Source organism: Mytilus trossulus, chromosome 4 (assembly GCF_036588685.1).
Source record: "Mytilus trossulus isolate FHL-02 chromosome 4, PNRI_Mtr1.1.1.hap1, whole genome shotgun sequence".
Taxonomy (NCBI): Eukaryota; Metazoa; Mollusca; class Bivalvia; order Mytilida; family Mytilidae; genus Mytilus; species Mytilus trossulus.
In genome coordinates this window covers 34,263,499-34,286,494 of record NC_086376.1, presented here as the reverse complement: position 1 = coordinate 34,286,494, position 22,996 = coordinate 34,263,499, and the positions used below count along the sequence as shown (strand labels likewise).

Here is a 22,996-nt window from a genome sequence, read left to right as displayed (position 1 = left end):
GTAATTTCGGGTCTTTTTCCAAGTTCTGTCCTATTTCATACAGTTCAGTTATGTCCTCTCACTCCTCTGTAAAGTTTTGCTCGAAAGAGAATTGACCTTGTTGGATTACGCGTACGGGCGGACCGTATGAGTATACGCGTAGGGTCCACTAGGTTTGAGCTGACCATACATGTTATCATGCGGTTATATTGGTTAAATTTAAACAAACGTTTATCACAATCTCAATTTTTAGTTTTACAAATTTCTATTATTACAAATAGATGGTCAAATGAACAAAGGAACAATTGAAATTAAATATTTGTTCAATTGTATATCCTATTTTGGTACTCTCGCCCCGAAGGTGACAATTGCTACCACAAGTAACGTAATATTTTTTTTACATTTACATGTTTGCAGTTCATGTAAGTTCATGCATGTTCCTTTGCATCTGCATTTCTCGTAAAGTTGCTAAATATTCTAAAACAAATTATGTTTACCTCCGATATCTTCAATTGCAGTGATCATAATTCAATTAATGTATTACTGATCGATATGCTAAATACAAGAGATTAACAGATTTAATTCGCGTGATTTTTTTATATAGTTATATTCTTTATTCACTTTGAGCCTTACTAGTTAAAATATAGAGTTTTATTTCAATTACAATTGAACTTTTTTATAACAATTTGAGAGTTAAGTAATGTTGATCTGTTATATGCATTTGTATCTAATAAACTTGACCAACTTCTTGATATTAGTCAGACCGTACGCGTACGGTCCAGACCGTACGAGTACGGTCCAAATACTCATACGGTCTGGAACATATCCAATGTAATCTTGAAGTTTCAAGTACTGTAGGAGTAAAAGTTTTAGGATTAATCATCAGGTTTCAATTATATATTGTACATATCAAGTGCAAACAAAAATTACATAATAGTAAACTACCATAAACGAAAGCAAAATAAGCCAATAACAAAATAACAAAATATAACAAAATAATAAATAAATGAAGCAGAATGTCAGAAAAATAGTATCTCCTAAAAAATCTTGCATTTCTTTATCAAATGGTATAAAATTAACTCGAATAATTCAGCGCCCTCTATCGGTCAGTGTCCTCTCTAATGTAGCGATCGATAGTGAGTCGGAATATAACGACTGGCCTAACTCGAATAATTCAAGCCCTTACCGTCTCCGATTCTCTCCACCTTTCGAGGTTGCGGTTAATGTAGTGATCGATAGGGAGCGTAATATAACGACTGGATTATTCGGGTTACGACTGGCCGGATTATTCGGGTTAGTATAAAATGTGATACTTGGACATGCTGCAATGTAAATAAATTAAGTTTAAACTTGAAGAGTCGACTCATTATGGTATGACATTTACAATAACAGCTGAACAAAAATGAGTGCTTAGAAGAAAGTCTTAGTCAAATATTTAAAAAAAGAAATACATAAAGAACCAGTGCAGATTGCGTGGGTCTTACAATGGTTAAGGAAGGAAACAATCACTCAATCTAAATAAAGAAGTCATAGACATAGAGGGGAAAAACCGAAATTTATTATCATTATACCGAAAATGTGAAGGGTCGATTTACAAAGGATATGATCAGTTTTGTGTGGAAATTAATATTTTATTGACATGAATTATGATGGATGATGATGGACAAACAATTAAGTTAGACATTTAATGTCTAAGACAATTACTCAGCATGATCTTGTTTACAAGCTGATTAGATAAGTTTATCGCACGGGTACACATCAATCATAAGTCATTGTTCTTCTTTCGGACTAGCTATATAAAGAAGTCAGAATTATAATTTGAACATTCAACATTCACCTTCCATAGAAAGTACATCTAGACTAAAGGTAAGTTTACTATCTATTGGTAAAACGCTAATTTCTCTGTATAGTTAATCTATTATTACTTTTTGTTGAGGTAAAACTTTATCAATTATTAGTGAGGAATTTTCAAAGCGCAATGTGAAGTAAATGAGTGTCTCGGCCACAGCAACAACAAATTCACGCAATATATGCTATTATTTATCTAATTCGTCATTTATCTAATTTTCTTTCTGTTCAATTTTCTAAAGTTTTAAAGCTTCTTGATGAATGTAAAAGTCACCGTATTAAAACTAAAAAAATCGTTGCGTTTTTTATAAATTCAGTAAAAGAAGCATTTTATATTACTTATACCATATCATAAGAATCTGATATGATTTGGTGAATAAAAATATTCTCTTCTATACTCACTACAATAAACTATATTATATTTCAATTTAAGGGATAATTTTAATAACATGAATACCATGATGGAAAGTGGGGTTTATAAAGAAACTTATCTAAATGTCAAGTTAAAATAGCCGAATCTGATTGACAATTCATAATTTCGTAAAAAAAGTTTGCATCCCTTTAGTTCCAAAGTTGAAGTTCCAAAAACAAAAATGCATTTGCCTTTCTTTACACAACAACTTTAGTAGGTCACCTTCGCTAGCCAAGGTTTACAATCCATCCCGTCATCTCCACGAGGCACCCTCAATAGCATACTGTTCTGTTTGAGCCAAGGCTCCGTGTATAATTTCCCTTATACTGGTTTATTAAAACAAATTATGACTCGGATGGAGAGTTGTTTCATTTATACTCTTCTTATATCTTTCTACAAACTTTTTTTTTAATTTAATGTCGTTATTATCAAATGAGAGCATCATTATTCACATATGACATACACGATTTTATTTTAGGTTTTCCAATTTTCTGCATTTTCGTGAAATTTCTATGGATGTTGTAACTATTCATCATTTTAAGAATTTGTACCACAATCAATTAATGTGGCTATATTTCATGTTTCTTTTCAGTAGTTAATTTTTCACAATGATCAAAGGATTCGTTCTCCTCGCACTTTTGGTGGCTGTTGCCAACTGTACCTACTACAAAGGTGGTTACGGTAAAGGATACGGAGGTGGATTCGGAGGTTATGGTGGTGGATACGGAGGTGGATATGGAGGTCTAGGTGGATACGGAGGAGGATACGGAGGTGGATACGGAGGAATCGGAGGTTATGGAGGTGGATACGGAGGAATCGGAGGTTACGGAGGCGGATACGGAGGACTTGGTGGATATGGAGGCGGATACGGAGGTGGATACGGAGGTGGATTCGGCGGTTACGGAGGTGGATACGGTGGCGGATACGGAGGTGGTTACGGAAAAGGATACGGAAAGGTAAAAATTATATAATTTATTATATCATTAATTTGACCCTAAAGACTGCTCCGTACCTTATAACTTTCGTTAGCAAAAAACTATTTAATATTCAGAAATTGAAGGTATTTTTTTTATACATTATTAATATAATGTTTGTGTACAATCTGCGAACATACATAAATCGATGAAAATCTCTATCAATGTTTGGTGAAGGTAGGAATTGAAGTATTCCGAAAAGCAGTATTATTTTGCATATTTTGTATTAAATTGAGTCTTTTTGATTTGAACAGTACCATATTTTAAGTCTTTTTATAATACAATGCAATTCAATTCAAGGTTGCCATATAATGAGATATGAAATATCCATGCACACCTTTTTTTTTCATTTAGGAATAAGTCTATTTTTAGATATTTTCATTCTACTGTTATTTGAAATTTGAGAAGAATATAAAACTGACATTTTTTTTTCAATAGTGTTAACAATGTTTTATATCAAGTTTGTAAAACATACTCGATCTTTTTGTTATCATTGACACACATATTCTTTCTCTTTACAGGGACTGTACTAGATAATGGTGGAACTTATTGAATAAAATGTGAATTCCAAAACCAAAAAGCCAGGACTAGGGAAAACAAATGATAACCGACCAAACGCCAAAGACGTGACAAAAAAACCGACATAGACACTTTCATTTATCATTGCATTTGTTATTGTAAATAAAACGTTTACAACTTTCGAATGATTTTTTCTTTTTTAATTTACTTAACCTAGAGCTTGACATATAATATAAGACGTATGTGTTTATGATTGAAAATGTGACAATTGAAACACATAAATTACAGAAGCTTCAGATGGAGTTCAAATTTTTCTGTTGGCCTTGTCTTGGATTGTTTGGTAGTTGTCTCATAGACGCAAGTCCACATCTATTCAACTATAATTATATAATATTTGTTTATACACATTACATTTCAATGAACACATTGTTAAACGTTTCTTTATTTTCCAATAAGTGTAACTAAATAACACAAGCTGTTTGAGGCATTGATCTCTTTACCCTAACATTGCATATATAGTGTAGAATAAGGAGAGGTGGCGATGCGATATCTATATAACAGAGACCTAGCTCAAATATAGATATAGAGTCCACATAACGTAAATCACGGATTTGTATAGTACTGTATTGTACTTACTATACAAATACCAGTTTCCATCTTTAATATTATGTTGATATTTTTTTAATCCCTTAAGTATTGCATTGAATTCTATAGTCTGAGCATTTTAAGTATTGAATTCTATAGTCTGAGCATTTTAAGTATTGAATTCTATAGTCTGAGCATTTTAAGTATTGAATTCTATAGTCTGAGCATTTTACAAAGTATTGAATTCTATAGTCTGAGCATTTTACAAAGTATTGAATTCTATAGTCTGCGCATTTTAAAGTTTGAAATATACAGGCGTCCTACCTCAATCAATATTCATAAGTTTATTTCACATTTCACAAGATGCTGATTAAGGAGGGAGTGGATCGAGCGCTCCTAGAGAGCTAACTATATGATAAATGCATATTCTTTTATAATTCTCACTTCTTTACCCTTATCTTAATTCTTGACCTGTATTTGCTTAAGGTTTGTTCACAATAAATTCCGCCAATTTATTAGAAGGAATTGTGATCATAAACAGCTTTCACATTTTCAGTTTTCAACTTCTACTAATTCGCCTCTAATCATTGTTAGTTTCAAATTTTGGAATAGTGTTAAACGAACTATCTGTAACCTTTTTTGTACATTCAATGCATTTGAATTGGAACATGTGGTACGAAGTCCCCCTTTATTTTGGGTTGCCCCCGGAAACCCCCTCTAAAAAAGTCTGGGTCCGCCCTGAGCTTTTTATTTTTTTTCTCCCCAGATATTCGGAATCGTCTGGTTTTATCTATGTAGTGCCATTTGAAAAAGAAATCCTACTTTTCTTTACATAAGTTTACTACATATAAATTAAAAGGTAGATTGATGGTATACCGCCATCTTGGATTGTACAATCACAGTACAAAACCGGTCTAATTATTTGCCTAAATCTGCAAATTTAGAGACAGATTTGCAATTCAATAGTTAGACTGATTTTTCTATTTGAAGAAAACCTGTCAATTAATCGTATTATACAAAATATTTTAACAATTATCCTTTTTTGCATGGTTTTAAAACCCCTTTTATTTTTAAATGAGACATTTCAGGGGAGATAACTCTTTTAGTACAAAATTTATACTGGACTAATAGGGATTTTTTTTAATTTTTACTTGTAGCAAGAAAACAAGTACGATGACACCATGTTTTCTTTTTATTTTCTTAAAACATATTATGAAACCTTTCTTCTCACAATTTATTTCAAAATTCTATCTCATAGAACTTTTTTTATGCACAAACTAACCAAATTTTGGCAATTTTCAACGACTCATTGCTTGTAAAATAGCACGGTGACCCATACTTTTTATTAAATTTTTGAAAAGAGCAAAGTGAAATCTTCATTTTGGCAAATTATAAAAAAAATCATTTTCAATGGTTTTTATTTCTAAAACAAGCACACGTCCCCTTCATTCATTCTTTCCTTCTTTTTTAGTTCCTTTAATTTATATAATACTAATTTATATCAGTCTTTTTTATGACATGATATTTTGAAACATAGTAGCAAAATCTCAGAGACTCTAATAAGGTAAATTTACGCTGACACCAACCATCCAATCTATTCAAATACACAAGGATGAAGGTATTTTGGAGAAACAAAAGTTCATCAAAATCCCGGATGCTGGTTATCACGAAATCGCCATGTATAGCGAAACGTTATTATAAATGTTGATGTCTTATTGGAGATAGTAATGATTAAATGTCATAAAACAATATATAAAACAATATATATATATATATATATATAAATCTTGTTATGGTCAATCATGCAGTTGTAAATGAACCAAGTGAACTCACCAGTACCTTAGTATATATAATAGTACTCTAAGTCTTAGATTGGTACTTCGTGTCTTTTGTCCTTACGAATGTTGTATTGTGCTGATTTGATATTCAAGTGAGTATTGAAATGGGGAATATATCAAAGAGAAAGCAAACCGATCAAAGAGCAGAATTCAGCCGCAGTCCACCAATGGGTCTTCAATGCAGCGAAAATAAAATGTGTCACTATTTCAGTGAAAATGGATGTCATAAATGCGGCGGGGTCTCAACTCTTCCCCAATACCTCTAGCCTATGTAGAATAAACAAAAACACATTATACACACCAGTTTTAAAGAAGTTCGAGTCCGATGTCAGAATAGGTAACTAAAGAAACAAAGCAAAATGACAATTATACATACAAGACAAGACAAGACAAGACAATATTTTATTTAAGCCTCACCTCTTCATTATATAAAACATACACACAGTTGATAAAACAACATCATAAAACATACAAAAGTCACTCTAAAAAGAGTTATGAGAGACTATCTAAAATGTATATACAGTATGTACACTAAAATTGTATATATGTCTCTGATGAAATACATTTTCTTTTCAATTAAATGTCATTGCAGATTTTGGCAGTATAAAAGTACATATTTTCATCTGTGAATAATTTGTTTTTGGATGAAACGCGTCTTCTGATTGGCTAACGTTATTTTGTTATGAGCCCATAGACATGATTTAGTCATGTGACCGTGACGTCATCAACGTTTTTTCATGGTTTTCTACGGTTTAAAGTGGAACTTAGAATTAAATTATAAGAAATGACTATTTTTTTTCTCTGTTTATTGAAATAACATAAAAATGTGGTGCACACTGTTAAATAACCCGCTACGCCCGTTATTCAGTGTGCACCACATTTTTGATGTTATTTCTTCACAGAAAGAAAAAATAAATACAGTCATTCCTTAAATAAAAATATAAATTTATCGTTATCAGACAATTGCATGAAACTAACATTAAATAGAGATGCTTGATAAAACAAATAACAACGCAAATCTTCATACACAGAACAATTCATTAATACATGTTTTTCAGCTTCAATTAAAAGATTTTCATTACAAATACTGTTAAAACAAATTCTATTTTTAACTAAAAGACCTTCATACCTTCCGGTCTCAATTTTCAAAGGAGCGGTACCACTTCTAAATTTGGATATAGGCACTCCTATATTTACCAGATATAATTTTTATACGCCCGTCAAAATTTTGACGGGACGTATTATGTTATACAAATGTCCGGTGTCCGTACGTCCGTCCGTCTGTCTGTCCGTCTGTCCGGAGTAAACATGTCGCACCGTAACTGGAGAACGACTAATCCAAATTTAATGAAACTTATTATAGTTGTTTCTTATGATGGTCAAACGATCTGTATACTTTTTGGTCAAAATGAGATTAAAACTATTTGAGTTACTGCACTTTGTAACTAAAACAGGGGGGTGTTTTTTTCACATGTCGCACTGTATATCAAAAACTATTTTTGATTGATTATTGCTTAAAACTTTACACACTTCTTAGTTATATTAATTTTAAGATCTGTATACTTTTTGGTGATGATTCAAAATTTCATTTTTGAGTTATTGAGTATTTTGTAAAAAAGGGGGAGGGTTTTTTTACATGTCGCGCCATATCTCAAAAACGATTTATGATTATTGCTTAAAACTGTGCACACTTCTTTTTTATATTGATCAAAAGATCTGTATACTTTTTGGTGATGATTTAACATTTCATTTTTGAGTTATTGCGTATTTTGTGAAAAAGGGGGAGGGGGTTTTTACATGTCGCGCCATATCTCAAAAACGATTTATGATTATTGCCTAAAACTGTGCACACTTCTTTGTTATATTGATCAAAAGATCTGTATACTTTTTGGTGATGATTTAAAATTTCATTTTTCAGTTATTTAGTATTTTGTAAAATAGGGGGAGGGTATTTTTACATGTCACGCCGTATCTCAAAATCAATTTATGATTATTGCTTAAAACTTTACACACTTCTTAGTTACATTAATTTTAAGATCTGTATACTTTTTGCTTTTGATTCAAAATTTTATTTTAATGATATTTAGTTTTTTTGAAAAATAAAGAGGGGGTGGGGGGTGTTCATATGTCCCTCCGTATCTCAAAAACAATATATGATTATTGCTTAAAACTTTCTCAGAAATTATATATGATTATTGCATTTAACTTTCACACAAGACGACGGGCGTAGCATGCGCTCATGGCAAAGCTGTTTATTAATAAATAATTCGCTTCACCAAATTCATTTTTGAACAGTCTGTAAGTATGTAGTTTGACTTTAAATAAATATACCATAATTGCTCTTTAAATCTATTGAAACAGATATACTCAATATTTTTATAAGATGTTTATCATGTATCAAATTAGTATTACAAAAATGTTCCTTATCAAGTTCTTTAAACTTTGTGTGTACTCTGAAATTCCAATTTTCAGTCTATTATTGCATATATTATTAGCCCATATAAACACTTTTTTGTTTATTCTATTATCACACATTTTCGTAAGTATACTAAAATTTCTAAGAATACATGTCAAAGTTTACAATACATGGCATCCAGCCCATATCACCATATAGGGCCAAATTAGGTGTGTACTTTCCAACACCCATGAAAAAACGCATTGCCCTATTTTTTACAGCATTTATACAAGAGTATTCTTTACGTCCCCATATCGCAGCACAATATTCAATAACAGACATAACAAGACTGTCAAAAAGCTTAGTAAAAGTAGAATATTCAAAACCACCATTGGCTTTGCATTTAGCAATTAGTAAACCTAACGATTTGCTGGCTGATTTTGCTACAATTTTCGCCATCTCGTTATAATCCAAAAACTCATTTAATAATAAACCAAGATACATATATTTTGATACAATATCTAACTGGTTTCCGTTCAACATAAATTCAAAATTTGTTTGTGTCACAGATTGTGTTCTAAAATGAACGATTTTTGACTTGTCCATATTTACAATTAAGTCATTTACATTACACCATATACTTAAGTACAGCTCCTTGTAAGAACCAGGCAGGGTGCCATATACATGTGATTTATGAGGGTTTCAGATTTTATCTATAAATGGCCTAGAAGAAGCAGTAACTTAATAATACTCAAAAAATAAATATGAGTGGGAAAAAACGAGTGGTTGCCATGGTAACGGACACTCTATTTTTTGGTTGTCAGACATAGTAAAATCTTTCAAAAATCAGCTAAATCACTACAATTCAGAGCTTGATTAGGAATAGAATCAAGCATTTTTAATTAATTTTCATATGTAACATTGATACAACTTTGTTCAAGCATCATTTTAGTTAAGATTGCATGTAAATTAAATTTGTAAATTTTTTGAAAATTTTTGCCAAAAAATGCATATTTTCAACTTTTCTGAATTTGGGATTTTTGCGAAATTATCAAATTTTCTATGGTGTTTTTCAGAAAAGAGCAACTGTGTATAGCATATTTAGCACTATAGTTATGAAGTTGGGATACTACTTTACCAAATTAAATAGAAAAAAGCTTGGGACTTTCTTCAGTTTTATCACCATAGCAACCGATTTTTTCCTTGGAAACGGACTTATTATTTGCAAAATATTGCAGTTTTAGAGCTTAAATGTACCGAATGGTTTCATAACTGATTAAAAAAATACATTTAAGCATAAGCTTACTTCAAATTACCATCGTTAATAGTTGCTGACTTCAAAAGCTTCCATGGAAATGCACATTACCCATAGCAACATCTATTTTAAAATGTATCAATAGAAATTTATGTAAAAGAATACATATATTATATATAGACGCTGTTTATTATCAAGTTGGAATATGACTGCGTGCTTTGGTTCACTCACAGTCTTGTCTGTTCTTTTCAGAAGGTTCAACTGAAGGTTAGGAAAAAAAGGGGGGTAGGTTTATTTAAAAAAAAATCATACATGTAGATTCTTGAAAAGATAACGTTTGGTTGGAAAGCCTGGTTATGAATAGAATAAAGATTATATTATGAATAGAATCAATTTTATTTTCAGAAATTTCATAAACATGAATAATTCATCTATGTAGCTTTGGTTTAGCTTCAGAGCTTAGTTAATATTGAGGTTCAACCCCGACTTTTAGATTTTTTGTATAAAAATAATAAAAAAAACATTCCTTTTTTTCGGAATCATGAAATTGTGGAATCGTCAAATTTTCTCTTGCGTTTTTCCAAAAATTGAAAATATGTAAATCATAGCTAGCATTATAGTTACAAGTTTGAATACTACCTGACCAAAAAAAAACATTGCGTGGTGCTCTCTTATATTTTATCACCATGTTAACGTATTTTCTCCTTGGAAACAGAGTTATTATTTGTTGAATTCTGCAGTGTAGGGAATTCAATGTTCTCAACTGTTTCCAAACCTTTATGAAAAGACATGCATTGAAGCATATAAAAGCTCTAAACTACAATCGTTAAGTATTATTTCAACAGTTGCCATGGTAACACATACCACCCATACCAGTCAATCAAATTTTAATCATATAGTTTATGTAAACAATTACTTATAATTCTGTTAATAGTGTTCAGTTTTCTAAGGGGAATATAACTGCATGCTTTGCTTTGTTTCACTCTCAGTACTGTCATGACTGTCGTTGCTTATTGAAAAGACTCAACAAATTTAAATATATACCCTGTTGCATTTTGGGGGAGGAATGGAGGTGGAGTCATTTTTGTTTGAATCTTTCATAGATCAGGATCATGTACAGCTAAGGTGTACATAATAATCATTAACTACTTCAGATATACTGCAAAGTTCAAATGTACTCTTAACTGATCATAACAGTGTAATTCAATAAAATGGAAATAAACAGCGCATGTTACGCCCGTCGCTTTTTCTAAGAATAATAACTTCTCAGTGTCATCTATACTACTTAACGAAATACCTCATTTCGTGTGTTGCTTCCCCTCCTTCCACAATAAATTAATCATCATGCCTCTGTGTCCTAAAGGTAACATTTGTAGTCGCATTTGTCATCCATTCTTATTATCATTCAGTTTGGGTAATTTTGGATAAAAACGAAAAAGAACGCTTCCGAATATTTTCCCGTCATTGGACAAAACTTTAAGCCAGATTAGACTTCCAGTGTGAGTTTTTCTGTTCTTTGACATACAAAGACTATGAATAAAGTATATAAATTTGCTTTCTGCTATCATTTTGAGTTCTAGCATGTATCATCCTTGCTTAATGTGTTTCAGTTTGGGTTAATTTAGGAGGGAAACGAAAATGAATAATATTTGCTATTCACTATCAATTAGTTTACAGTGGCGGATCCAGAACTTTTCATAAGGGAGGGGACTGACTGACCTAAGAGGGAGGGGGCGCTCCTCTTATGCTTCAGTGATTCCCCATAAAAGCAACAATTTTCTTTCAACGAAATTGGGAACAGGGCCTCCAGGCCCTCCTGGGATCCGCTTATGGTTTACTATCAACGGCTGTCACTGCGGATATATTTCTGTATGCTTACATACATTTACTATGAATAATATATTTGTATTTGTTATAATTTACTATAAATTCCAATGGTTATCTATAATTTGTTCATAGAGTACAGAAAAACAGAAGGTATAAAAACCGGTATTTGAAAAATAGGGGGTGGGAAAAAAATGTTCCCAGTCCCTAAATACCTTTTGAATTTTGATACCTCTCCTGACATACTCCAGTCAGTATATTTCCCCACGATTTCGCGGGTCTGTTCTAGTATCACAAATTCATGAAAACTAAAGGGAGGTTATGATTTTTAAAAGATATACACCCGTCACCAAAGTTTGATAACTGTTCAATGCATTGTCTGAAAACTAGAATATCCCCCTTTTTATACGACCGCAAATATTGAAATTTTTTGGTCGTATATTGGTATAACGTTGGCGTCGTCGTCCGGCGTCGTCTTCTTCCGAAGACATTTGGTTTTCGCACTATAACTTTAGTATAAGTATATAGAAATCTATGACCTTTAACACAGGGTTTATGACCATAAAAAGATCGTTGAGATTGATTTTTGGAGTTTTGGTCCTAACAGTTTAGGAATTAGGGGGATAAAAAGGGCCCAAATAAGCATTTTCATGGTTTTCGCACAATAGCTTTAGTATAAGTGAATGAAAATCAATGAAATTTAGTCACAAGGTTTATGAACACAAAAAAGAAGGTTGGGATTGATTTTGGGAGTTGAAGTCCCAACAATTTAGGAATTAGGGACCAAAAAGGGCCCAAATAAGCATTTTTCTTAGTTTTTGCACCTTAACTTTAATATAAGTAAATGGAAATCAATGAAATTTAAACACAAGGTTTATGAACACAAAAGGAAGGTTAAGATTGATTTTGGGAGTTGCGGTTCCAACAATTTAGGAATTAGGGGCCAAAAAAGGGGCCAAATAAGCATTTTTCTTGGTTTTAGCACCATAACTTAAATAGAAATTTATGAAATTTAAACAAAAGGTTTATGATCATAAAAGGTAGATTGGGATTTATTTAGGGAGTTTTGGTCCCAACAGTTTAGGAAAAAGGGGCACAAAGGGTCCAAAAATTAAACTTTGTTTGATTTCATAAAAAATTGAATAATTGGGGTTCTTTAATATGCCGAGTCTAAATGTGTATGTAGATTCTTAATGTTTTGGTCCCGTTTTCAAATTGGTTTACATTAAGGTCCAGAGGGTCCAAAATTAAATTAAGTCAAATAATTGAATAATTGGGGTTCTTTGATATGCTGAATCTAAACATGTACTTAATTTTTTGATTATTGGCCCAGTTTTCAAATTGTTCCAAATCGGGGTCCAAAATTAAAGTTTGTTTGATTTCAACAAAAATTGAATTCTTGGGGTTCTTTGATGTGCTGAATCTAAACATGTAATTAGGTTTTGATTAATGGCCCAGTTTTCAAGTTAGTCCAAATCGTTGTCAAGAAAGTTTTTCCTTCAAGATCAAATGGTCACTTTTAGAAATTTCTTCACTTAATCAGGTCATTTAAGGTAAACTATACAGTTCTAAACTCAGTTGCGGATCCATAACTTTTTGTAAGGGGGGACGCTCCAGTCACACTTCAGTGATTCCCTATATAATCAACCAAATTTTTCCCACAAAAGGGGGCCCGGGCCACCCAGGATCCGCCTATGACTGATCTGGTTCTCGGTTTTAACAATTTTTAAAGTATCAAACAAACAAAGATATCCCCATATCTCGGGAACAGTTAAAGTGACGCCAACTAAATTCAAACTTGATCTCTGTTTTGAGGTAATAAGCATTGTGTATATGTTTGATAACATTTGGTTGAGGCAAACTAAAATTAGAAAATGACAGACATGTGTGAAATTTATGATATAGCCCCCTTTTTTTGACGATCAATGCATTTGAATGGGACATGTAATTAGACACTCCACCCCTTTGTCCTGGGTTAGGAACCCCTTTTTAAAATGGCTGGATCCACCCCTGCCAAATGACCCTTCCATGAAATCAAATGTAAATATAGAGAAATATAATTGCTTGTTGATAATGTAAGCATGGTAAGAGTAGTTCGGGAGTAGACCAAGTGACCATATTTCTATTCCCCAGTCACCCTTAGGGGTTCTTTTGTGAAGAGCAGAAGCTCTAAAAGTATCAGTAGGAGACACAAATCATTTTGAAACCGTTGTTGTTTATTTTATTGATTGTCATTAAGCATAGTTTTAAATATTAGTGACTTGAAATAGCAGTTAAATTCATTTCATTTACATTTTCAAAATTTAAGGTTTTTGTTGCCATGACAACAAAAACAGGTTTTATATTCCATCTTTTGTAGTGGGTTCATATATGTCTTAAACTTTAATCAATTTAAGGCACAACACCAATTTCATGTTTTGATTTTGTGACAAAGTAAAATCTTACCAGGAAAAGTAGTGTTATTCATGTGTCTTTCAACATTTGATAACATAGATTTTGTTGCCATGGAAACTGAAATGGTTCTAAAATTATTTTTTCTAAATAAATTTCAAATAGTGTCTGTACTTAAATCATTATTATGAACACCACCAATTGCATAATATTATCTAATGACAAAATATAATCTTACTGAAAATAGAAGGGAATTTCACTTTTTTACAATTATTTCAAATATGAGTTTTTTGTTGCCACGGCAACAGAAATTCGTAATATATCACATTTTTTAAGCTTTCTGTGATATCTATATTTAAATCATTATTAGGCACACTTCTTATTTTTATACTATTATATTGTGACAAAATGTAGGTTTTCTTGGAAAAGTAGTGAAATTAACATTTTTTTGAGATTTTCAAAAATAAGAGATTTTTGTTGCCATTGCAACAAAAAATGGGCGCAGATCCCAAAATTTTAAAAGTTTTTATTAAACAAGTATACCTTGGATAGTATCATGCACAGCATCAATTAAGTAATTGAATCTGGTAACTGAAGAAATTAAACGATCTTAAGCCTAAAAAATCAGAGTTTTTGAGAAATAGCAAATTTGCATTTTTTTCACATTTTCACATCTATTATTTCATTTTATTGATATCGAATACTCAAATGTTGATAATATAATATGAAAATGTATGAACTGGTTTGCTCAAAACATATTTTGTTTTATTTTTATTGTCAATCCTAATAAAATATATTGACATTTGAAATTTGTTGATTTTTGACATATTTAGCCCTCCATTTTAGGTAAAAGTACTGCCCTGGTTACCATGGCAACCAGTACAATTTTTGGAAAAAAAGTTCCAATTTTTTTTTTCAGGGGTTAATCCTACTACTGTGATAAAATTTCATGTGTTTTTGAAAGGGTCATGAATCACCCTCTGCCTGCATTTTACAAAGAGCTGTACTTAAAACATCTAATATTCTTTGAAGGTCATTTTCATTTTCGGCTAATAATACTACATTGTCTGCATATAACAATATACAAATCTTTTTACCATTTACATTTATACCAATATCTAAGATCTTGATGACATTAACTAAGTAATTTATAAAAATATTAAATAATAACGGCGATAATATGCAGCCTTGTTTTAGGCCAGAATTAACTCCAAATCAATCAGTCAAATTGCCATTTATCTTGACACAAGATTGAAAATTATAATACAAAGAATGTAAAGCAAGTTAACATTTTGGTACTTAAACCTAAGGATTGTAATTTACTAAACAACAAATTACGATTAACCCAGTCATATGCTTTTTTAAAATCTACAAATGCACAGAATGTGTAAAGTTTACAAAGTTTTCTTGTTTCAATGATAGTTGTTAAAGTTGATAGATGGTCTGTGGTACTGCGACTCTTTCTGAAACCATTCTGTTGGTCATTGATCACTTCAAGTTCGGTAAGTTTTCCGGTCAGACGTGCATTTAGGACGCCACAGTATAGTTTATATGCCACTGGTGCTAGGCTTATTCCTCTATAGGACATCGGATCTCTGGGATCTGCCGTGGATGACTTGGGGATCGGTGTACACTACTAGCAGTTACTGACATGTCAAACAAAGACCTCATTGAAACTGATTGAAACATTATGTCTGTATCATATGAAAATCAAACAAAATCCCCACCGTTTAAAATAGTGATGTAGAATCATATCACCAAACATAAAATATATGAGAAGAACATAACCCGTATCATGCCAACAACTGTTTTCAGACAACTTTGTTTATTTCCGATTCAAAAACCCTATGAGTGAATCACCAAAATATGCCATCTTTAATGACGTGACAACAGTATACTAACTATATACCTTCTGAATAAGTCTGTTTAAGGTTTGGTAAGGTTTTGAGTTAAATGCTTACATTTTTGTATATTACTATAACAGATTGGATTTGACATATCTGAACATATAAGAAGTCTGTATGTTAAATAATCTCTGTGTACCGATGATAAAATTTAGTAAATGTTCAAATTGATTTTTTACAGATTGTTTATATGTTCTGCCATTACACTTCTATCACAGGTTGAGAGAAGGTTTCAGAGCTCACAAAAATGTTCTACACCGCCATGTTCAATGAGTGCCTGTTCAAAGTCAGGAGCCTAAAATTCAGTGTTTGTCATTGGTTGCAGTCTGTAATTTTCGCCGTTTATTTCATAAATCAGACCGTCGGTTTTTGGTCAAGTCGAATTGTTTCACATTTAGTCATGCCGCATCTCTATCAGCTGAAGAAATTTTTCAAGAAATAAAGATAGGCGATTAATATAAAGCTGTTATTATTCGTTTTGTATTGATCAAGGTTCCTAATTAGTCCGGACAATGTACCTTGGTTGCTGAACTAGTTCTTAATGAGGAATTTCCTTTATGACTAGATAAACATTGTCAGATTTTTTAAAACACTTATTACAAGGATGGCTATCTAGAAAATCTAAAAGGTTTGTTTTGTCGACCTCTGCAAAATTTTCTAAAGCATAAAACATAACTTCGTTCTCAAATTGGTACTAAATAGATATCCATAATATCTACTTTTACCTAACCGAACATTGCTTCTTCAAATATATAACTCAGTCTTGTGTAATTGAGCCATATAATATTTAAAGTTGTATGCACAAGATTTAAAGTTGTGAGTACAAGTTTAAAATCGTGCGCACAGGTTTAAAAAGGTTTTGCGCGCAACGGATAAAAGGAGTTGTGTGCACATGATTTAAAAAGTTGTGCGCACAAGTTTTAAAGAGTTCTGCACACAAGTTTAAAAAATCGTGCGCACAATTTAAACAAAAAATGTGTGTACAAGATTCAAAAAGATGTGCGCTCAAGATTAAAAAGTAGTGCGCACAAGATTTAAACTTGTGCTCACAAGTTTAAAAGTAAGTGTGCGCTCAAGATTTAAAGTCGCGCGCACAAGTATGTTTATTCTATCTTGGCACTAAAGGGGTTCTTAAGGAATCTAACTCCTTTGTGTGGCAATGGACCTTGTGTATATGCCGCGTTACATTTACTTTTTTTTTTTTTTTTTTATTAAATCTATTTTCAAAATCATGTAAACGGGAGTAGTAAGATTGGGGAAAATATGCGATTCTTCTTTAAAATGGATGATCTACATGCTTCATTTAAAAAAAATAATAGGATTATAAAAATAAACTAGTAAAGCGTTTTTATGTGTGCGTAGTTATGACAGATATGTATATGTATACTTGAAGTCTAAATTGAAAACAACGTTCAAACCTATGATTGCGTTGGATAAAACTCGCAATTTTTATACGTGTGGATGTAACAAAATTCGTTGTAGAAGGGTCTTAATACAGCACAAACAACATTTTCCAAAAGATAAAAAAAAGTGAAAAAAAATATATTTTAACAAAACGCGTTTGACTAGCAGGTCGAACAACTGATGTTCTTGAACCCTGCTGACTGCCATTGACGATTGACAACTTGATAAATTGATCACAAGGTGTAACAAAATGGATCTCTATATTAATTTGATTCCAAGTAGAAAACAATAAACTTGCGGCAAAGATGGTTAACCACAACATGAGGTGGTATCTTTTTTTAACACCATATCCGGATTTCGCCGTGCACAATCAATTTCTCTTCAGTGATGTTAAGGATCGAAAAGTATTTGGAATATATATATCTGTAAAAATAACATCTTCATGCCTTATATCATATTATATAAATTGAAATATAAGGACTTTGTTAGCTAAATCTATTAATTTTATTAAATATTATGATGTTTTATGACAATAAAGAAACATGCTATTATATATCATGTACTGTAGTACGACGCTAGATTAAAACTGATGTGGAAAGGTAACACTCGGCCACCGAAAGCTTCATTTTTTTTATGTCTAGACGAGTAATCAGTGACGCTCGAATGAAAAAAGTTTAAAAGGCTTTATTAGTAATTTTAAAAAGTACCTAGTTGAAGTGCATTGAAGACCCATCTTTCCGAAAGATTTTACCAAATACAGAGCTCTCTGGCAATCTATTTCTGGGGTCGCAATAGTTTTATTATATGTCCTCTTAACTAGTTCTAAACTACAAAAGTCAACTAGACTTGAAGCTCTAAAGAGCATGTGTCACTCACATAGGCATATGTGCATATTCAACAAGCATATGTGCATATTCAACAAGCATATGTGCATATTCAACAAAGGACGCTCTCCAATATTTTAGATGAAGATAACAATCTATTTTGTTGATCTTGAATTGCTGATCATTTATACTGTTTGATTGTTTATCTATATTCTTTAATTTCAGCTTAAAACACATTAAAGGATAAAAGATATCCTCATTTAAGGGCAATCACTCCTTGAAAGAGCGACAGTCTATTAACTACATGTATATCAGCAAAAATTGACTTGTGATCATGTCTTGGTGATCACATTTGCTTATTTAAGCTTGAACTTTCTATCTGTCTATTGTATTTTTTGTCGAGACTGACTTTTGTCGCAAAAGTGAGACATGCGGCGATCCTACCTTCCGACGTCGTCGTCGTTGTCGTCGTCGTCGTCGCCGTCTGCATTATGAAATTTTAATAACTTTTTAAAATAATCTTTGATTTCTACCACACTTGGACAGAAGCTTGTTTATGATCATAAGATAGTGTCAGATGTAAGTTTTGTAAAAAAAAAAAAAAAAAAATCGTAAATAACTTATAAATGGACTTAGTTTTTCTTCTAGTTACATTACATCAGAGACATATATACGTCTCTGATAACATTACGTCTGCAGTTAAATATTTGAAATCATTTATTAGATTCATAAACCATCCTTAATTTTTTCCAAACTTTTACAGAAGCTTACTGTATTCGTTTTAAACTAGTATAACTTTTTTTCATAAATTTCAAACGTTTTTTTCATTAACTGTAAACCTTTATGGCTATTCCCTTTACCACACTGATAACATAGAAAACAGCAAAAGAAAATCGAGACATTGGGTTCCGCGGAGCTCTTACACATTTTTGAGATATAAGTTATTTTAAATGTAAAGGATCGGTTAACAAAAGAATATGATCTTTTTGTGTGGAAATTAATATGTTATTGACATGAAATTATGATAGATGATAATAGATAAACAATTGATTTAGACATTTAATGTATCAGACAATGTTGTTTACAAGATGATTAGGTAAGTCCGTCGCACGGGTACACATCAATCATAAGTCATTGTTCTTCTTTCGGACTTGCTATATAAAGAAGTCAGAATTATAATTTTATCATTCACCGTTCACCTTCCATAGAAAGTATATCTAGACTCAAGGTAAGTTTTCCTCAGATATTTCTTCTGTGTTCAAACCTTTTTTGTAGAAAAACTTTTTTCACCGTTTGTAATGGTACGGCTCTTTCAATAGTTAGAAAGTTTTAAAACACAGCAAAAAGCACAATGAAAACAGCGCATTATAGTTCTTTAGGGTGAAACTGAGTATCTAGTTACCACCAGGACACTACGGCATAATTACTGTTACTTCACATATCCACTCACAAACGAGATTTTCATTTACTTTTTTTTTTAAACTGAAATCGAATTATTCTTACAATCTAAACATTTATTTAATTCGTCATTATTCAATTTTCTTTCTGTGAAATTCTGAAAGAATTTAAGTTGTCTTGATAAATATATAAGCTGCCCATAGTCATGTATTAAAACGATCAGTGTGCTTATTATAAATTTACAGAAACTTTGTTCGATTCTTTAAACATTAAATGGAATAACATATGTCATACTTCATTTATAGTCATAATCTTCATAGCTTTCTGGACATGATGCAAAGAGGTGTGTAAAAAACAAATTTATAAATGTTATAAAAATATACTGTCTGGATCTGATTGACAAAATTTCGCAAATACGTTAACAAGTCAATACATCACCATGCAGTGCTAAAATAAAAATGCAATTGTCTTTTTGCGCACGGATACTTTAGTAGAAGCAATTTTGAAGTACATGTACATTCTTTAATTTGTATATTCACTGTACATCTGTTGAGTTGTTCCTAAATGTAAGTCAAACTTACTTATGTAAATAAGTAATGTCTTTATAAAATGAGAACCTCATTATTCCCATAAGACATACAGGATTTTACAGTAGCTTTTAACATTTTCTGCAGTTTGAAATTTCTGTGACATAAATTCAAACAATTCAAACTTAAGTTTTGTTACTATAAATTAAAATGTTTAGAATGTGTATTACAGTAAATTTTAGTGGTTATATTTTCTTGTTTTTTATTTTTCAGTAGTTAATTTTTCACAATGATCAAAGGATTCGTTCTCCTCGCACTTTTGGTGGCTGTTGCCAACTGTACCTACTACAAGGGTGGTTACGGTAAAGGATACGGAGGTGGATTCGGAGGTTATGGTGGTGGATACGGAGGTGGATATGGAGGTCTAGGTGGATACGGAGGAGGATACGGGGGACTCGGTGGATACGGAGGTGGATACGGAGGAATCGGAGGTTATGGAGGTGGATACGGAGGAATCGGAGGTTACGGAGGCGGATACGGAGGACTTGGTGGATACGGAGGTGGATTCGGTGGTTACGGAGGTGGTTACGGAAAAGGATACGGAAAGGTAAAAATAATATAATTCATTATACCAGGGACTTTCTATACTAATAGAAAGTCCTTAGTTATATCGATTTGACCCGTAATACTAATATACAAGAACTCAATGAAATTGAATTACTTTAATTTCTTTTGCAGAAAATTAACGATCTGATAATTAAGGTATAATCTATATATGAATAGTTTCACATATTTTTAATGCTTAAATCATTTGGATACATCAAATATTTTTGTTCAATAATATTTGAAATGAAAAGAATATAAACCTGATTTTTTTTTTCATTTTCATAAGTATTTACAGTGTTTTATATCATGTTTGTAAAGCAATCTCGAACACTTGTATCTTTCTCTTTACAGGGACTGTACTAGACAACATTTTGGTGGAACTTATTGAATAAAATGTGAATTCCAAAACCCAAAAGCCAGGACTAGGGAAAACAAATGAAAACCGACCAAATGCCAAAGACGTGACAAAAAAAACCCGACGTGGACACTTTCATTTATCATTGCATTTGCCATTGTAAATAAAACATTTATAACTTTCGAATGATTCTTTCTTTTTAATTCACCTAACTTGGAGCTTGACATATAATATAAGTATGTGTATTGGCACTCACACCACATCTTCCTAGTATATCTATTTGTGTATGATTGACAATTTGACAATTAAAACACATAAATTACAGAAGCCTCAGATGAAATTCAGACTATTCTCTTGGCCTTGTCTTGGATTGTTTGGTATAGTTGTCTCATCGACGCAAGACAAAATATATTCTTGTAGGCAAATCTTTTAACTATATTTGTTACACATTACATTTCAATGGAAACCGACGTGGACACTTTCATTTATCATTGCATTTTCCATTGTAAACAAAACATTTATAACTTTCGAATGTTTTTTTTTAATTTACCTAGCCGTCAGCATGAAACACAGTAAACACATGTGTATACGATTGTGTTAATATTTTATTGGTTGACGTGTTAAAAGTTGTTGTCTCGTCTATTCTTTTATGCAAATGCATTTAATGCTGCTTTAATTGTATCATGCATACACTTCATTGGATTTAAAAAAAAGTGTAACATCGTCACGTGACAGGCTGTCTTGTGCATTTGTCATATACAGGGTAGAATGAGATAACTATCAAACAGAGACCCCAATAGAGTCCAACTATAGTGACATAACTCTAGTCTTTTTAAAAAAGAGACAAGTTACTGTGTTCAGTAAGACATGTATGTATGTGTATTTCAAAAATAGTTTTCTCTCCACTATTTAGGTCTAAACCATATCAGAATTACAAGCAGGGGTATTAATTTAGTAAATGATTTTATGAAATAAAGACTTGTTAAACGCAGTTCTACGTTCCAGTCTTAATCTTCTCAATCTTAAATCTTGTATTCAGATACTTTCCAATCTATCAAGGATTAAAGTTTTGCCCTCAATTTTACAGACGTTTTAAAATCGAAGCCGGATTCCCTTTGTCAATTTTGCTTATACATATTTAGCAATGATAGTCTGAAGGACTGTTTCTTGGAGGACGATCTCACGCACCAGATAATGATTAAGGAGGGAGGGGAGATCGGGTGTTCCTATAGAGAGGTAACTATATGATTGATGCATATACTTTCTATCCCCCCTTTTTTTTATATCGAGGACCTACAACTACATCTATGGGTACTTCAAACACCGCCAAATTATCAAAATGAATTGTGGTGAAAAGGGCCAGTCAACCCTTAGCATGTTTCAACTTGTACTTATTTGCGTACGCCCAAATTGTAAGTTTTAAAGCATTTAATATGACCTAATTCAATATCTGAAACTTTTCTTTGTTTAATTTTTCGATTCGGAACTACTTTTATTGAAACATTTACTTGTAGATTGTGTGTAACGTATTAAGATGCTTAAAAATAAGAAATTTCACAAACTCCCAACTTTAGAAGGAAGAAAACGATTTAAAAAAAAAATCCAAGTTCTGTGATTTAATGCACAAGAAAAAATAACAAGTCATGTTCACAGATTTATGTAGGACTTCAGTATGAGACTTGGAGACAACGTGACGTCTACCATTAGGTCGATGGACAAAATAAGAAACAACTATATACCTTTCGTATGTTTGATCGTGTAGTATTTCAAGTTATAATAGTTCACAAAAGTTTCTCTCTTTCGAACGTTAAAGAGGTAAATATACAGTGACACCAACCATCCAATCTATTACAATAGACGAAAACCGCAGACTAAGAGATTTTTCCCTTCAAAATCCTGGATCTAGTTTGTCACGAAATCGCCATGTAGATATAAATAAAGAGAAAGATTTGTGATAA

At 31.9% G+C, this 22,996-nt stretch overlaps 1 protein-coding gene across 10 annotated transcripts; it reads left to right on the top strand.

The window, feature by feature from the left end:
* The first annotated feature begins 1,704 nt into the window (after positions 1-1,704).
* LOC134715172 (keratin-associated protein 6-2-like) lies at positions 1,705-21,220 on the top strand. Of its 10 annotated transcripts, none has more exons than XM_063577159.1 (5): positions 1,705-1,845; positions 2,832-2,980; positions 3,011-3,088; positions 20,488-20,684; positions 21,035-21,220. In XM_063577159.1, the coding sequence occupies exons 2-5, from the start codon at positions 2,848-2,850 to the stop codon at positions 21,044-21,046; spliced, it is 420 nt and encodes a 139-aa protein (XP_063433229.1). In that variant the 5' UTR covers positions 1,705-1,845; positions 2,832-2,847; the 3' UTR covers positions 21,047-21,220. The 10 variants fall into 10 exon arrangements, with proteins under 10 accessions (XP_063433229.1, XP_063433228.1, XP_063433224.1 ...); XM_063577158.1 differs by having other exon boundaries at positions 2,832-3,040; positions 3,071-3,088; XM_063577160.1 differs by having other exon boundaries at positions 1,724-1,845; positions 2,835-3,010; positions 3,083-3,145; positions 20,548-20,684.
* Positions 21,221-22,996: the final 1,776 nt, after the last annotated feature.

Excerpts from the sequence above, each read along its gene's own strand:
- LOC134715172 (XM_063577154.1), top strand. The coding sequence starts at position 2,848 with ATGATCAAAGGATTCGTTCTCCTCGCACTTTTGGTGGCTGTTGCCAAC. Across the intron at positions 3,089-20,487 it reads AGGCGGATACGGAGGACTTG|GTGGATATGGAGGTCTAGGT; the intron begins GTGGATATGGAG and ends GTGGATACGGAG.